Source organism: Urocitellus parryii, chromosome 8 (genome assembly GCF_045843805.1).
Source record: "Urocitellus parryii isolate mUroPar1 chromosome 8, mUroPar1.hap1, whole genome shotgun sequence".
In the NCBI taxonomy this organism is placed as follows: domain Eukaryota; kingdom Metazoa; phylum Chordata; class Mammalia; order Rodentia; family Sciuridae; genus Urocitellus; species Urocitellus parryii.
In genome coordinates, this window is record NC_135538.1 from 118,970,283 (window position 1) to 118,987,554 (window position 17,272).

The 17,272-nt window shown below is 49.2% G+C and overlaps 4 protein-coding genes across 11 annotated transcripts; 2 read left to right on the forward strand and 2 right to left on the reverse strand.

The window, feature by feature from the left end:
* Window positions 1-866: 866 nt before the first annotated feature.
* On the reverse strand, window positions 867-2,544 carry Mpig6b (megakaryocyte and platelet inhibitory receptor G6b). Of its 6 annotated transcripts, none has more exons than XM_026415409.2 (6): window positions 2,484-2,544; window positions 1,943-2,290; window positions 1,709-1,799; window positions 1,305-1,345; window positions 1,089-1,168; window positions 867-971 (listed from the first exon to the last, which is right to left on the reverse strand). In XM_026415409.2, exons 1-6 carry the CDS (start codon window positions 2,542-2,544, stop codon window positions 867-869), a joined length of 726 nt encoding a protein of 241 aa, XP_026271194.2. The 6 variants fall into 6 exon arrangements, with proteins under 6 accessions (XP_026271194.2, XP_026271196.2, XP_026271197.2 ...); XM_026415410.2 differs by having other exon boundaries at window positions 955-971; window positions 1,089-1,187; XM_026415411.2 differs by lacking the exon at window positions 1,709-1,799 and having other exon boundaries at window positions 1,089-1,187.
* A 654-nt stretch (window positions 2,545-3,198) lies between these two features.
* Ly6g6c (lymphocyte antigen 6 family member G6C) lies at window positions 3,199-6,246 on the forward strand. The gene is made up of 4 exons (XM_026415432.2): window positions 3,199-3,265; window positions 3,806-3,923; window positions 5,288-5,398; window positions 6,032-6,246. Exons 2-4 carry the CDS (start codon window positions 3,872-3,874, stop codon window positions 6,244-6,246), a joined length of 378 nt encoding a protein of 125 aa, XP_026271217.1. The 5' UTR covers window positions 3,199-3,265; window positions 3,806-3,871.
* Window positions 6,247-7,685: 1,439 nt separating this feature from the next.
* Ly6g6f (lymphocyte antigen 6 family member G6F) lies at window positions 7,686-17,176 on the reverse strand. Of its 3 annotated transcripts, none has more exons than XM_026415415.2 (6): window positions 17,119-17,176; window positions 16,312-16,641; window positions 15,911-16,174; window positions 14,558-14,713; window positions 9,103-9,249; window positions 7,686-7,909 (listed from the first exon to the last, which is right to left on the reverse strand). In XM_026415415.2, exons 1-6 carry the CDS (start codon window positions 17,174-17,176, stop codon window positions 7,686-7,688), a joined length of 1,179 nt encoding a protein of 392 aa, XP_026271200.1. The 3 variants fall into 3 exon arrangements, with proteins under 3 accessions (XP_026271200.1, XP_026271203.1, XP_026271202.1); XM_026415417.2 differs by lacking the exons at window positions 7,686-7,909; window positions 9,103-9,249 and adding exons at window positions 14,161-14,185; window positions 14,334-14,400; XM_026415418.1 differs by lacking the exons at window positions 14,558-14,713; window positions 15,911-16,174; window positions 16,312-16,641; window positions 17,119-17,176 and adding an exon at window positions 9,358-9,412.
* Window positions 11,270-12,459, forward strand: LOC113201567 (lymphocyte antigen 6G6e-like). Its single transcript, XM_077801987.1, has 3 exons — window positions 11,270-11,321; window positions 12,006-12,131; window positions 12,236-12,459. Exons 1-3 carry the CDS (start codon window positions 11,270-11,272, stop codon window positions 12,457-12,459), a joined length of 402 nt encoding a protein of 133 aa, XP_077658113.1.
* Window positions 17,177-17,272: the final 96 nt, after the last annotated feature.

Here is a 17,272-nt window from a genome sequence, read left to right on the forward strand (position 1 = left end):
ACTAGACATGGAAAAAAGATTTGACAGTGCCCTTAAGATAGACAAGACTTCATGGCTCATTGTGTGGAAATGAGAAATGAGGTCATATGACTCCAGGTTTCTGGCTTGGTCAACTGGGTTGATCAAGAGAGAATGTAAACAATAAATTGTGCTTGATACACTGTGCAAAATGCCTGGGGTCAGCCAGGCAGGATGTCCTAGATCTGGGATGCAGAGAGTTCTAAGTGTCTTTCTAGAGGTGCAGGCTGAGAATTACCTGCAGATAGAGATTTCCAGAAGAGGGGTACGGGGAAGAAAGGGACAAACCTAGAATGGTAGAGAATACCATGGGGATAGAAAGCAAAGAAAAATAATCTAGAGGAAGATAAGAGCAGCAAAGTAAAATAACTTAAAGAAGGGGGTGATCAAAGGCCATGCCAAATGAGTGTTGAAAAACATAGCCTAGGACATCAGAACATCACTGGCAAACTTGTGGAGAGTAGATAAGCAATTTCAGCAGATAAGTAGTGGAGACAGAAGAAAAAGAAAGTGAAGAAAAGCAGATGTATGCTCCTGGTTCAAAGGCTTGATTCTGAAGGGAAGAGATAGGACAATTTTTGGGAAGTTAACTAAGATATCGAGACAGGGTTTGATTCAGGTTTAGAGAGGACATCAGGGGCGAAGGAGACATGGAAGCTATAGGAAAGATGAGAGTAACTGAAGGAGCAAGATCAGCAGTAGATATAGCCCAGAACCCAGGCCTTCAGACTCCTAGACATGCTCATTTCCATCCCATGATGCCTTCCTCTAGGTGAGAGATCAAGAGGGTGGGAATTATGGAGGGGTGGAAGCCCCCAACTACACAGATTTGGAGTGAGGGCTTCCCTTCAAACTACAACTGCATAGATAGTGGATGCATCAGCAGGGACTACTGTGGACAGCCGGCGGGGTCTCCTGAGGGCTCTATGGTCCAGATCAGCGTAGAGCAGGCTCTGAAGGAGGCAAGGGAGGAAGGAAGGATGATCTCAGCAGTCTGACTCCCTTGAGATTCAGACCTACCTCTTGGTCCACTTTCCTGGGGGATTCCGTCCCCATTCCCAAGTCCTTACCGGCTCCTGGTCCAGGTCCCCTGGAATCTTGGGCTCCTCCTCCTCCATGGGTCTGTGGGGCTCGGCTTTCATCAAAGGAGCTATATGGGGGGGACAGAGCTGAAGGATGGAGAGAAGGTGACCAACTTGTCTGCTCCCAACAGGGGCCCAACTCAGGAATTGAGGGGAGGGGACTGTACCAGTAGGAGAGGAAAAATGGGGAGGAGTTAGTCTTACCAAATGTGGGGAGTGGTGGAAGCGGAGGCGGGGGCGAGCGCCTGTAAAGGAGTATAAGAGTCTTTAATAGTCACCAGTCTTGTTGCGCTGGTTCTCCTTGGCCGCAGGCGGCGCCAACGACAACCTTGCAACTTGCTCACTCTGACCAGCAAAACAACTTAGGCCCCTCCCACACAAAAAGTGCTGCCCACACTCCGATCCTGTGGCGCATCTAGCTTCACTCCTCTAGTCATGCCCCGCCTGGTACACCAGCCTCTGGCCTCGCTCCCAAGTGTTGACCTCTTGCGTTCTCCAAACCATGCCTGGATCTCCAGATCTAGCTCTTTTCTTTGCGAAAATTCACGTTTCGCCCCTGCCGCCTCTGGTCAAGCCCTATTAAACCAGGCCCCGCCCCTGGTGCTCACCTGCGAAACCACCAGACCACGCCCAACGCTCCCAGTCCTAGCACCAGACCAGCGCCCAGCAACGGGACCAGGACTTGGGGATACAGCGACCCTAGGGAAACAGCGTGGCGGGGAGGGATGCAGACGTCAGGAGTACGACCACAGAGAGCTAGCTCTGTCGCTCAGCAAAGCTTCCATCCCTCTCCCCAGAGTGTGTCCGAGTTAACTCCACCGTACGTGTTGATCTCCACCTACCGTTCGTAGGCCCCTGGGCTCTGCAATCTGCCCTATCGCCCAGCACGTGAAGCACCGTACGACTCTCGTCCTCATGGCGTCCCCTGCAGAAAAATGTGCCCGAGTCCCCCGCACTCAAGAGCAGCTCCAGCCGCCGGATACCAGGGTCCAGAGAGCGTAGGCGGCCAGCGAAGGGCAGGAGTGGAGGCACAGTGGGGATCCCACTGGACGATGCCCACAGGATCGGGCGACGTCCCTTGGACAGACCTTTGCAAGCTGGGAAACTAGGCGCCCAAGCCCAGCGGATGGGGTGTGAGACCCCCACGCAGGAAAGATTCACCCGGTCTCCAGGGCGTCCATCCAGAGATGCTAGGGGAGGCGGGGGACGGTGGTTAGGACAAGTCCATGGGGCAGGTCGATGACACTGTCCCCACCCCATCTCTTTTTTTCACTCTGCCCTTCCACCATTTTGGATCTTCTCACACACTCGCGACTCCTCAGGTGTTCCCTTCCCCTGCCTCAGTCTTTCCTCACCATCACAACTTTCCCCGGAATTGCTTACCCCCCGGGTCCCCGTGGGCCCTCGAAAGCAGCAGAGGCAGTAGCTGCAGAACCAGGGCCATGGCTGGGGTGAGGTGGGGAGAGGCAGCAAGTGAATCAGCAGGAAGACCGGAGGGAAGTCTGGGGACAGGGACTGAGGTATCTCGGGACTGGGGGCTCTGATAAGAGCAGGGGCGGGGCCACCAATTCTTCCATCTCTTTAGGAATCCTCACAGGCAAACTCACAGCCCTAAAACAGTGCCCACTTAAAATTTGTAATAGGCTGTTAACACAGCACTCCTGCCTACTTAACTCCTCCAGCAGAGTGATAGCTGGGACAAATTCTGGAGCTCCACTGTCCTGAGTTCATATGTTGACTTTGCCATCTATGAACTGTTGGATGTGGGCAAGTAGCTTAACTGCTGTCTCTTTGCTCATCTGTAAATGAAGATGAACACACCTATTTCATACAGCATTGTGAGAACTAAAGTAATACCTGTAAAACAACTAAAGCAATGATGGACATAGGAACACTAAGTGCTCACCATTATTTTTACTACTTCTGTTCTTATTTTAGCTTCTACCTCACCTTTCTGTGCCCACGCTGTCCTTCCCCGCCTGCAGTACCCCACCCAAGTCCACAAGTTTTGACTGGGGAGGCCTTTAGGAGCAGATGCAAATGCCCCACACCTGTTACTCCAGCAGCCTTCACTGGATTGGAGCCATCAAGATCACATCAAGCCCATGTGGAGGGGTGAGGTCCCTCAAACCTTTAGGGGGCCTGAAGCAGCAACTCTTTAGAAGGTGGGCAGCCTCAGTTCCCCTATCCCCAGGACATCACAGAAACCCTCCATGATGTCACAAACCCTTCATCCTGTGGTTGGGCTGGGGTGGGAAAGACCAAATGAGGGTTGAGTAAAGATTAATTCAATCCCTTCCATCTTTAATTTCTGCCTGCATCCTGGCCAGTGCCCCCCAAGGACCCAAATTCGGCAATCCAGCTTGGGCCACATTCTATCGTTTCCTAAGAACTAGCAGAAGCTGCCACTATGGTCATTGTAAATCATAGAGGCCTTTTGGTGACTCTCCTTCAGAGGACTAGACAGGGCTTTCAGCCGGGCATCCTGAAACCAGGAACCAAAATGGAGTTGGCCACCAGTGGCACTTCCCCTTCCCCTTCCCTCTCACCCATCCCCATTCCCCAGCCAGGTCTGCTCAGCCTCTCCCCATCCTTAGTCTTTTTCTCTGGTCAGCACAGTGTAAATAGGAAGGGAGGTGCCAGCAGAGGCAGAGAAGGGAGGGGCCTTGGGATTATAAATTCCAAAAAGGCCGTTCAACTCCCAGAGCAGGATCCCTGAAAATCTACTCTTGACCACGGCTGTGACTACTACCATTCTTGGGACCCTCACCATGAAAGGCCTTCTTCTGCTCACCCTGTCTGCTCTGCTCTGCTGGGTCTCAGGTAAGTACCTGTGGCCCCCAAGAACCTGGTTCACCTGTCAGGACCTCAACCTCCCTGCCCTGCCTGTACCACCCATTAGTCATGATCCCAAAAACCCTCAGCCCCAACTGGCTCAGCTCTCCTATGTTTCCAGGACCAGATCTCTCTGTTACAGGCTCCTTGCACAATTTCTCAAGGACCCAGGTCTCCGTCATCATATTCCTCCTCATCCCCAAGAAAGTCCCACTTTTCTCACCTGCAAGGGCTCCAGGTCTCTTCCTCACTCCAAGGTGCCCACTTCTTGGAAACTCTGATATCTAGTTCCCTGGCTTGCCCCATTTCAATCCACAATTCTCCTGGACCCATCTTACTGCCTTCTCTCACCTCCTGTAGACAGCGGGATGTGTCTTCAGACTTAAGCCTCCAGATCCAGGCTTCTTTCAGACCTCACCCTCTCCATCTACTCCACCCTGGACTTAGGTACTCAGCTGTGGCTCTTCCTAGTGTATCCTTGTTCCTCCCTGAGCTACATATTCTCACCCCTACCAGGGACACAGGCTTTCTGGGTGGTTTCAGTAACTTCTTAAAGCCTTCTGGGGAACCAGGGAGTTTCCCCAAAGCTCCTAGGGAGGGGATGCCAGGGCCACTCACCCCTAGAGTGAGGTGGGTTTTATTTCCAGGCTCTCCACTCTTGGACTGACCTCTCCTTTGCCAAATCTTGCATGCCCATGCCTTGAATTAGCTGAAGCAGGAACACTGGGGGTGCCATCTTCTGTACCCACCCTCTCCCTTCTGGTAATCTGCTAAGAAGGATTCTGATGAAATGTCTCTCAGGTATTATTCCTTCTGCCAGAGAGCTGTAGTAAAGAGGACTCCATTCAGGACTGGTTCCTCCACCCACACTCTTGGCTGCCCCACAAGGTGAAGAGTAAATTGCTAAAGTTGGCCACAGGTGGCTTTCTTGAAGCCTCCAGTTCCAAGCCATTTCTGAAGGCATCATAATCCCATCATTTTTATTCTTCATATTTCTTCCTATTTCAAGTCTCTATCCTCTCCCTCCTTTCCCCATTCCTTCCCCACAGTTTCCTCTTATCCCAGCTGTCCCCAGACGCATGTTTTTGTTGGTAGTTGTGCTCCTCTTGACTCATCCCAAATGGGGTGTGGTGGAGGAAGATATTTAGGGTGTGAGCCTTTCACAAAGAACAACTCCACCCTTACCTGTCACCCACTTTCCACTTTCACCGCATCACTCACCTGCTCTGTCCCATGGACCAAACAGATCAGTGCACCTATTTAATAGGCTCTTCTACACCCCCATTACCAGTTCAGCTTACCCCCAGGTAGCTTAGACACCCCATGCCTCAGCCTGACTTGTTTCTCCCCAGCTGATATCCGCTGTCACTCCTGCTACAAAGTCCCTGTGCTGGGCTGCGTGGACCGGCAGTCCTGCCGTCTGGAGCCAGGACACCAGTGCCTAACAACAAATGTGTACCTCGGTAATATCTGCCTCTATAGTGGAAGAGGGACAAGTGGGACACTCTGTCTGGGACTGAGACCCAACCAGGGCTAAGACTAAGATGGAACAGAGAATTATAGCAATGATGACATTTGGCCAAAATGATTATATACCAGGCACTGGGCTTTTTTGTGTGTGCGTGTGTGGTAATGGGTACTTTACCACTGAGCTACATCCAGTGCTTCCCACCTCCCTGACTTTCCTTTTTTTTTTTTTTTTTTTTTTTTAGATAGGTTTTGCTAAGTTGCCGAGGCTGGTCTCAAACTCCCAGTGACTTGGGATTATAGGAATGTGCCACTGTGCCCAGCTATGTCTTTATGTGCTCTGTTTCAATGAATGTTCATGACAGTCCTATGATGTTGGTGTTAGTGTCAAATTGACTAAATACTCTCAAGAGAGATAAAACAGGCCCAAAGACCTCATGGCCAATCAGGATTGGGGTTCACAATAAGGAGGTAGAGGAGTAAAATAGGCTGAGAAGAGATAAAGGGCAGGGCTGGGCAAATTTGCAAAGGAAGGAAGCCTGGGTGGGTGTACATGGTGGGGAGTGGGCATAGGTGTGCCAGGTGCCAATCCTAGCTGATCTCCCTGCCCACTCCACTCCTGCCTCTAGGGAAGATGTGGGTTTTCTCCAACCTGCGCTGTGGCACACCAGAAGAGCCCTGTCGGGAGGCCTTCAACCAAACCAACCACAAGCTGGGCCTGAACTATAATACCACCTGCTGCAGCAAAGACAACTGCAATAGCCCAGCCCCCCGGCCCACGCCCACCCTGACCCTGGTTTTCCTCACTTCCTTGGCTGGCCTTGGCCTCTGGCTGCTGCACTGAGGCTCACTCTGTGGCTGTCCTTCCTCCCCACCTGCCTTAGCCAGAGCCTCTCTCCTTATGACTCCCCATCTCCTGGTTTCCCAGAATGATCTCTCTCTGGCTCCCCTTCCTCTGAAGAGCATTTCTCCAGTCCCCTCTCATTTCTTTAATGAGACAGTGCCCAGAGTGGTCTCCCTATCTATTTTTCCCAAACTGTACCCTCTGCTCTGTTTTTCCTGAGTCCTTTCCCTTTTCCCTTTAGACCACTCCAGATCCTCCACTGGCTCATGAAGGACTTCTACTTTGTCTTCTACACTCTGAGGTGCCCTCCTTGAGAGGAGGGATTGGGATCTGGGCGGGAAATGGGGCTTCTGTCCTGTCTCCAATGAAAGCCCCAGGAAGGACCTGATGACCTCACTCTATGGGATTGATTCACCAAACCCTCTACTCATCTTTTCCATTTTGAGTAATAAATGTCTGTGTCTAATAAATTGTGCATTCATTTTCAGAAGACTGTAAGTGTCAAACCCCCTCCCTGGAAGTAACACTCTCAGCACCCTCACCCCCACCCCCACCTTCCCCTTACCCAAGAGTCTTTCAGGGAGTTTCCCTGGGAGGCTGGGTTCATGTAAATGAAGGAACAGGTTTTTCAGGTCTCCATCCTGTCTTTCAGTGTCTGGAGGTGGCACATAGGTCCCAGTGTTTGGAGAAACAACCCTTATCCTAAATTTAGCCACACCCTAGTGATATTCTGCCAAGGAGGAGATACAGCCTGGCTTTAGGTCTCCCCAAAGAGGTAGGAGAGGGATATGGGGATGGGGCCTCAGATTAGGATCTGAGGCCTTACCTGGCCTAGTTACTAACCAGGGTATCCAAGCAACTCTCCTATCGCTGGACTTATATTTCCTTTTCAATTCAAAATAGTCCTATCCATGCTTACCTAATGTGTGAAGCCCTGGGTTAAATCCCAGTACTGCAAAAAACAAAACAAATAGTTCTTTTGGGAACTAAGTTACAAATGGAGGAAAGGGGAACAAACCCAGACAGCCAAGCTCATGGAATCCTGGTCACTTCCACTCAGTCCAGAGCTTACTCTCCTTAGTAATCTGCATTACTAAGGTAGATCTTCCCTAGCAGCAAGATCCAGTAGTCACTAAGAGAGATTCTGCATCATCCTTGGGGATTTTGTTGGTTAAGGGGTGCAATGTGGGATCCTGGTTGGGGTCCAGGACCAGAGAAAGGAGAAACCACTGTAACTAGGCCAATTGATGGGCCAGAAACCCTCAAACTAGAAGATAGATGTCCCCATATTGCTGCTTCAAGTTTCCCATCAACAAAAGGTAGATGGAATTTTCCAGTCAGCTCTAGATTTTAATGGCTCACAGAGAAGTGTTTACTTTCTCACCTTAGATGTTCAGAGCTCCCTTGTTTCCTTGCTCCCTTGCCTACCCTCATTCCCACTACCCGCTCCATAGTCCTGGCAAAAGCCAGACAAGGGTGGTGGCTGCTGCAACCAAGATGCATGCTGGGGCCACGGTGCTTGCCACAGCGCTGTTGCATAGGTCTCCAAAGCAGCAGTTCCTGTGAGTTGTGTAAGTCACGTCTCCCACCAATTCTGTTTCCACTTGGTTGCAATGATGGGTGGCCACACAGGCAGGATGGTGATGACTCAGGGTCACTGAAGCTGAGAGAAAGAATGAAACTGGGGTGTTGGACTCTTGGCGTCAGGATTTGCCTTCTGGGGCAGAGCAGATGTGATTTCAAGGAGCCCAAGGGAATTCTCTGCCCCCTCAAAAAACACCTCCCTGAAACCAAGTGATCAAAGTTAATTCATTAACATTGTTAACTGCTGCTGTGATGTGCTGATAAGGGAACAACATCACTTCTATGGTATTCCTGCCTGAAACACATGACCTCAATCTTATCATATGAAAGAAAATAGAAGTTAAACTAGTTGTGGTAACGCTTGCCTGTCATCCCAGCAATTTGAGAGGCTGAGGCAGGAGGATCACAAGTTCAAGGCTAGCCTGGGGAATTTAGCAAGACCCTTCTCAAAATAAAAAATAAAAAGTGCTTAGGATAGCTCATAGTAGAGCATCCTGAGTTCAATCATCAGTACTACAAAAAAAAAAAAAAAAAAAAGAGGAAAAAACAAGTAAATAGACAAATCCAAATTGAGAACAATCTACAAAACAACCTATCATAAAATTACATAAAAAACAAAGTGATCTATCAGGGCTTTTCAAAAATATCAAAGTCATGAAAGACAAAGAAAGACTGAGCATTTGCACAGGCTGGAGAATGTAAAAAGACGTGAGAATGAAACGCAATGTGGGACCCTGATTTGTGTCCAGGACCAGATAAAGGACATGAGTGGAACAACTGGCTAAATCAAAAAGCCTAAATTAGCTAGTCATATTATACCAATGTGATTTTCTGATTTTGATAATTGTGCTACAGTTATGTGATATGTTAGCATTAAAGAAAGTTGAGTGAAGGATATACAAGAACTTCCTGTACTACTTTTGCAAACATTCTGTCAACCCAAAATTATTTCAAATTAAAATATTAAAACATACACAATATACCTCTTAGCCAGTGCTTGAAAGTTGGTCCCTGACTTAAGGGACGAATTTCTGAGTAAATGGGCCTATGATTCTTTCTGGAGAATAAAGAGGAGGGAGGTGAAAGCCCAAGAACTGTGGGATGCTCAGGTGCTCAGTGCCAGGAACCAGAAGGGTACAAACTGCTTTTCTCCAACAGTGGCACCATCTGCCCAGAGCCAGACGGAGCCTGGAAGGTTCTGGAAGCCAGAGGAATAAAGTGGGGCCTAAAGGCAGGGAGGGGTTAGGGAAGAGGGAGAAACTGAGGACTCACGGTTCTCAGACAATTTGCTCTGTCCCAGGCCTGGTTGGGGTTTACGCTCCAAGAAGCCACAACGTTCACCCTCACCACAGATAGTCACGGTCCCTTTGCAGGAGTTGCTGGGGCCTCCACCACAGTTGTAGCACCGCATGCGGTTTCCTGGCAGGAGAGGCAGGAGAAAAGAGGCACTAGACCTGGGGCTCTCTGGGAAGTTGCTGGCAGAGGGTAAGACAGGCCATATGAGAGGTGAATTGGCCTCCTCCTTACCCAATGCATCCCCCAGCAGTGTGCAGATCAGGATTCCAACAAATTGGGGCTTCATCATGTCTACCTGTGTCAGTAGGGCCTCTCCCTCCCGCCCACCCCCCTCCCTGGCCCTGCTCTGCCAGCCTTATATCCCCCTTGTTTTAGATTTATAGGGCTATAAAAGGGAGGAAAGAGTCTCCCCCAGCAGGCGCCAGGGCCCCAGTGGAGACAGGGAGGGGCCTGTGGATGCTCTCAGCATCCTCTGAAGCCTCAAACTCCTCCATCTTCAGCAGTAGTTAAAAAATTATTGCTCAAGAACTCCTGGGGGTCTCTAAGACTCTGTCAAAGGGTCTTCAAGGGTCTTCCTTTTCCAATTCCATTGGATTATCTTTGAGGTTGGATTTTCAACCAAATAACGTATCCCTACAGACTGAATATCAAAGAAGTGGATATGAAAACCCTGCCATCTTAAGCTTGACAGGAAATAGATTCACAAAAATGTAAAGCACTTCCACTCTTCTTACTGTGAAATTGAGCACTTGTATTTATTTTTCATAAAACTATTTCATTAACATGTAATAGGTTTATTGTTCTTAGTTGTGAAACAAATCAATACCTATTTAAAATGTCTTATTTTAATTTCTAATACAATACATATTGATATAAAAAACATGAAAACAAACTCTTTGGGACATTTGGATATATATATTTTTAAGAGTGTAAAGAGTTGGGTGCAGTGGTGCATGACTATAATTCCAGCAACTCTGGAGGCTGAGGCAAGAGGATTGCAAGTTTAAAGCAATTTAGGGAAGCTTAAGCAACTTAGCAAGACCCTGACGGAAAAAAAAAAGTTAAAAAAAAAAAAGTAAAAATAAGAAGTAAAAGGGCTGGGGAGGTAAAGCATCCCTGAGTTTAATCCCCAGTACCAGAAAAGAGGGAGGGAGGAAGGGAGGGAGGGAGACAGACAGAGAGACAGAGAGAGCTCCTGAGATCAAAGTTTTTAAATACTGCTGCTCAGTGTCTCCCCTGCCCTCACCTTCCAAGTCTTCCTTATTCCTCCTTAGTCTTTTTTTGTGGTCCTGAGGATCAAACCCAGGGCCTCACCCATGCTAGGAAAAGCACTCTGCCACTGAACTACACCCACAGTCCTGTCTCCAATCTCTTAAACCCCAGTCATCCAGACTCTGCCACACTCCCCCGTCCCTTCATTCTATCCATGCCTTTGTTCCTAGTCTCATTCTTCCCCAGTGGAAGCACATCCACCCAGCCCCACCCATGATTAATTTTTTTTCCTCCAAGGTAGTAAAGCTGGGAGGAATAATTATGGGGTGGGAATGTTGAGGCTTGGGGGGGATCAAAGGTATATGAAGCAGGGTGGGGCTGGCCCCTCCACAGCTGGGCAGTGTGGGTGGGTCCCCTCCACAGCTGGACTGTGTGGGTGGGTCCTCTCCACAGCTGGGCTGTGTAGGTGGGTGAATGAGTGTTGTTGATTCCACCTTCAAACATCACACACACTCTAATGATCTAGGCCAGGACTGTTTAGGAGTGTGACCTTGAGAAGCACACATGCACTGAGGGGATAGAGAAAACAAAGAATAAGAGAACAGAGAACAGCTTGAGATGGCGAGCAAGGGAGGGGAGCAGAAGGGAAGGCGACAGACATAACTCAGGAGCAGCAGACGGAGCTGAGTTATAAACATTGAGAGAACAGAGAAGACCCTCAAGGCACGGGCGGGGAGGGAGGTGAGAGACAGGGGCTCTGGAGCAGAGGGCTGGGGACCCTGCTGAGTCATGCTGGTGAAATCTGTCCTATTCCACCCCCAGGTTCTCTCCCTAGGTGTGTTTGTTTACTGGTCCCTCCCTGTCATGCTCAGATGTTCCATCTCGGGGTGCAGATCACATTCTCCCAGATTTCCTGAGCCCAGGTCCTGCCATGGGCACCTCCAGCATCTTCCTCTGCGCCTTGTTCCTCTGTGGGGCATTGGGTAAGGGTGGACTGGGGAATCCTCAGGGGGCAGGGGGCAGGGGGCAGGGGGCTGGGGCAGGGGCTGGCAGATTCTGAGGATTGGAAGGGAGAAGGAGCTGGGAGAAGCCAACAGGAGAGCAGGAACGACTTTGGGGAGACCAACCACTGGGATGGCCTCAGGCCAGTTGACAATGTGAAAGAGCAGAAGTTGCCTTTCAGAGGCACTGTCTCTTCCTTGTGAGAGTCTTTGACTTGCCTCTGTGTCTCTTGTTCCTTATCTCACCTCTTGCTTTTGTGCTGGACCCCTCAGTCAATGTCAATTCCCATTTTCTTTTCTGCCTCTGATGCCATCTACTTAAGTTTTTTCACTTTCCCCCTCCACCTCTTCACCAATCTCTCTCTCTCTCTCTCTCTCTGTGTGTGTGTGTGTGTGTGTGTGTGTGTGTGTGTTTCTCTATGCTTGTCTCTGATTCTTTTGGCTTCTGTTCATGTCTGCACCTCCCTCTTAATTCCCTTTGCCTCTCTGCCTGTTTCTTTTCATTTGTTCTCTCTCTTCCCTTTCTTATTTTTCTGCTTCTGTCTGCCTCCATTTTATGGTTCCTCTCTCCCACTTTGTGTGCCATCTCTCTCTGTATGTCCCTCTGCCAGCTCCTTTGGGGTTCTGCTTTTTACCTTCTTGCCATGATCTCTGCTGACCCAACAGGTCTCACCACTTCCCCTGCCCAGGGACGGCTTCACTGTTACACCTGCAGCTTCGCCAAGCCTTGCTACCCTGTACCCACAGAGTGTCAGGATGATGAAGCTTGTGGCATCACTGTTGGCACCTCAGGTAGGAGTATGGTCCATTGGCCCTTGTCCAGGTGGCTCCCTACCTGTCTCCTTCCTGCCTTTCCTGCTGCCCCCCCACTTCAGCATTCCTCCTTCATCCCACAGACCAGAATGAGATCATCGAGCGGAAAGGCTGCCTCCCAAGGACCCAGTGCCCTCTGCCAGGTCATGCCACCTACTGGTCACGTGCCTACGTTCTGCGGCACCACTGCTGTGAGCAGGACCTGTGCAACTCGGCTGTCACAGCACAGTGGCTCCCCAGTCTCTTCCTCACCACCCTGCTCCTCCTGGTGGCCAATTTTGCCTGGGGAGGACAACTCCTCCACTAGCCTTGTGTGGACTCTCAGCCCCCAACCCAAGACTCCTTCACCATCAACATGGTACTGGAAATACCCGCATGGACACTTTTGAGACATGCCCAAGAACCTGATTTTGTACACAATCCTTAGACTCCTAGACCCAACACCTCCACAGACCCCTCCCAAGACCTGTTTCCCATGGGCACTGCTCTAGCTCTTGTAGGCACCCACCCAAAGCCCAGCCTCATAAGAAACATCTTCTCTGTGTCTTTTGTCTTTTCCAAACGCCTGGTGCTGATGTCTTCTCTCAGCCCCAGGTGCCTAGCAAGATGCCATTTTGATAGAGCTGTGGTCCCAGGCAAGGGAATTGAAAGGGCACAAGGTATGGTGATGAGGAAGGTCTTTCTGGGAAAGATGTAACATAGTAGGTGGGGAACTATAGAGTACATTTAATAAAGGAGCTATCTGGGAACCTAGCAATGGTTCAGTGTGTGTAGGGTGTGTGTGTGTGAATGCATGGGTGTGCTCTCTAAGAATGAACTATAGCTGCCTGACAGGTTGGGTTGGAGTGCTGGAACCTAAACAATATTCTCCTCATTTTCCATCTGCCATCTCATTCTCCTTCCTGCCAGTATCTTAGCTTAAGCTGCTGTAGCATGAATGTTTTAGGCAAGATATCAAAGGAAGTTTTTCTCCAGGGAAGCCCAGACTTGAGCCAAGACCCAAAAGGGGAACTGATAGGGTTACTTTATGAGGATGTGGCCTGGAGTCCAGCTCATCTCTGCCTGAGACTGGGGACTGGCCAACTTGGGAGTGTGAATGCCCTTCCCCACTGACCAGCCCAAACTTGTCTGTAGTTCATAGGTGGCCAAGCATAACCAGCCTCACTAGGGAATCCCACCTGCTAACCCTTGTGGACACTCTCCTCTGCTTAGGGAGAGAGGGTGTGAGCCATGGGCACAGGGAGGTAGTGTTCCTAGGAGTCTGAAGTGATAACTGTTAAGCTCTGAATGCCACAGCGGAGCCCCACAGGGAAGTGTGTGTGCCATGGATAAGGAGGGAGTCTGGCTGGAGGTGGAGCGTAGGCACCCCCATTCTGACTTGGTTCCTTCCCTTCCATTTGAGGAAGTCTGTGAGCTGATTAAATATGTTTGTTCCCTAGCTTCTTTGTGAGAATGAAACTTAGCGGGTGAGGAGGTCTGGCTTAATTTGGAGGCATGTTGAGTCTTCTTTCCATTTTCTGTCCCTTAGTTCTCCCACTTTGCACTTCTATTTTTTTTCTCTCTGTTTCTTTTTATTTTAACTTTAGTCTCTTTCCTTCTCTGTTCCTCAGTTTCCCACATTCTTCTTTAGATTCCCCTGTGACTCTAGATTCCTTTATCTCCTCCCTGCCCACCTCACCCCTTCTCACCCTCAACAAGTACCCCAGCCTCCCCTCAGTTCTATAGTATTGCATGCTCAGGGCCATCCCTCCTCTGGCCAATTCAAGACACAAAACCACACCTTTTTGTAGGTGACATCATGAAATAATGCTACACCTTTTCTTCAGCTCCCCCATCCCCATTTCCCAGGTAGCCTGAGGGCTGCAGGAGGCCAGATAGACAGTAAGTCACATTCTCTGCCCACCTCCCAGCCCTACATCCTCGCTGAGGTTTTCAGGGAATTTTTCAAGTGCCAGATGACCAGGGAGAGAGAGAAGGTCACATTTCCCAGCAGCAGATGTCACCAAGATCACCTGGTCTTGTGGGCAGGTGGGCTGTGGGATTTGTAAAGCAGACTGTCAGATTAAGTATAGTTCTATTCTCTACTTCCTCAGGAACCAGAGCCTCATCCCCAATCCAGTGTTTCCTCTCCCACCCCAGACCTTTTGCAATTTAGGCCTCTGTCCCCTGTTTGTTCCTCACCTGAGACGGGCCAAGTGGATGTTCTCATAGATCTGGATTTCAGGTTTAAAGTGAGGAATGGAGGCATCTGGGGAGAAGTAGTCAGAATGTGTATAGAAGTCTCTAGATAATTCAGTTGTGTTCTTTTCTACTCCCTCCCCTAGAGAGGACAAGGTTCAGAAGCAAGATATGAACCTTGGCCTCACATATGCCCTCTTCTCCCTTCTGGAAGAGGGGGGACTCACCTCTGCCCTGAACCTCCCGGACTCTCCGCCTCCAGAGCATGATGCTGAGAGCTAGGATGGTGAATGCTTGGCCCACTGTGAGTGACAGCATCAGGATCCAAGTCACATCCCAGGCCATGGAAGGTACACTGAGGTTAGGAGAAGCATCCATGGAGGCTGTAGTCACAGCAAGACAAGAGGGATAAGGAGGGAGGCAGTGAGGGGACCTGTCCCTGTACCCCAAAGACAAACTCCTCCCAATCTGGTAGGATCTTCCTTCAGAAGACTTCATGAGCTTCCCTGTCCCCAATATCCACCATCCCACTTTGCTCTTTTCCAGACCTCTCCCCCTGACCCCATGGGTAGTAGAAAACCTCAGTAGAGAATGACAGTGTTGCCCTGTTCATATGTGGACAGCTAGCTCTAGAACAGACCACCAGCCAAAACTGCCCTCATAGTAATTCAACTTTTCAAGAAAAAATAAAGTGTCCTCCATTTATTTGTTCTTCCATTCATTCTTTATTCTCTAAGACTTGCTTAGTTTCACCACATGCTAGATACCATATAAGGTGGTAAGGATACAGAGGGCAATAAGGCCCAGCCACTGCCCATTGACTGGCCTTTGATTCCCCAAAGAGTAGCCATTTGCTCCACATCCTGACTTAAATTAGTTATTCTACATCCAATAGTATTCATTCTCTCTTTAATGACCTTTTTTCTACTTTTTTTGTAGAACAAATATATATTTTTTCCTTTTGTCTTCCCTATCAATGGGCCATTAAAACACTAGTGCATATATCCTTTCTTCAAAAGCAACTGCCCCAACAATAATCCTTATTTTCTTCATCTCTGCTATAGGATATTCCACAAAATCATAAATTACACTATTTCTAAACAATGGTATATTCCACTGAAATATATACGTTTTTGCTGCTAGTCTATTCCACCAGAAAGTTGGCTTAACCAATCCCTTTCTCTGTTATGGACTCAGTCAATGATAAAAATTGCCTCCTCCTACCAGCAATGAATGATCTGCTCCAACAGAAGTCACCTCAACCTGTCCCTAGTTGTCTCCTATTCCACCTACTTTCTTTTCTTTTTTTTTTTTTTTTTTTTTTTTTAATTTTTTTTTAAAGAGAGAGTGAGAGAGGAGAGAGAGAGAGAAAGAGAATTTTTTTTTAATATTTATTTTTTTTAGTTCTCGGCGGACACAACATCTTTGTTGGTATGTGGTGCTGAGGATCGAACCCTGGTCGCACGCACACCAGGCGAGCGCGCTACCGCTTGAGCCACATCCCCAGCCCCTCCACCTACTTTCTTATCAGCAGAAGAGGGATGTTCCCCAACTCTGGCACATCTCCTCCCTCGGTTTACCTGCCAGGCTAAAGCTGACTCCTTTATTCTGAGACACGAGGCAGCGGATGATTCTTGGTCTATGGCCCTTGGGCTCAGGAAACCCTTCCCCAGGACACACCAAGAGCAGGGCAGCCCCATCACCCCAGAAGGAATGAACACGTCCTCTCACAGGACCCTTCCCCTCCAGCCAAGTCACAGAGTCCAGACGTCTGACAGGGACCACAGAGCACAATAGGACAGAGCAGGGGGATCCATCTGTAGCCTTTGCAGAGAACTGGGATCCTGTGGAGGAAAGAAGACCTTTCAATTCTTTGGGCTTCCCCAGTCCCTACAGCTTGCGGTCTCTGGGTTCTTTTCTACTCCCTCCCCATTCAACCTTAGGTTCCTATATGACTGGTACCAGGTTATTGGTATCTTACCTTTGAGAACAGAGACATCATACACTCTCCAGTTCTGATACCTGTGGTGCTCACCCAGCACGGTGCACCAGTACCGCCCAGCATCTCCATCCTTGGACCCCTCCAACCACAAGGAATAGTTTCCAAGGAGTTTGAGCCTGGATTCCTTTCCAGGTTTCCTAAGGTTTGGGATTGACCTGGTCATTTGGACCTGGGCCACCAGGATGGTGGAGGAGCCTGCTCCAGGGCTGTGGAACCATGATAGGAGTTCATCTCCACTTAGGGTGGGTGGTGAGGGACACGGCAGCTCCATTGCTTCCCCCAAGGCTACATAGATGACCTGGATGTTGTCTGTGAGAAGACAATTGTATGAGGCCAGAGACCTCCATTGCATCAAGGCCCCACTTGTCCTCCAACCCCTGGCTCCCTCCCTCTATAGGGTCTCCCAGCAGTGACTCAACTGATGAACACATTTCTTAAGTGACAACTACAAAGAAAGAGAGGTGGAAGGAAGAGTGTACAGACTTTCCTTCCACACTCCCCAAGCTGGTAGAAGGGTCTGGAGATGAGAGAAAAGCCTGGAATAGTTGGCAAATGCCCATCTCTTTAGACATTTACTCATCTGCTTTTATTTTCTAAAGGAAAGTGTACATAACCTGGACCCTCATTTCTTCTGGGTCTCCACCAGTGGTAGAGGCAGGGAGAAGTCAAATGGGTGAGTCTGTATTCTTGAGTTGGATGCATTCTCCAGACCTCTAAGGAGAAAGATCAGCAATCCCTCCCTAATCTTGCAAATAGCTGAAATATCTCCCACCTCCTGCCCCTTACCTGTAGCAGCCTGAGGGAGCCCACAGAGGAACAGAAGAAGGAGAAATAAGACTGCCATGGGGAGAGACTGCCAAGTTCTTTCGCTCTAAGACCTGGGGTTACTAGGGAGGAAACAGAAACCCGATAAAGGCCCATACTCCCTGAGCTGGAGTGA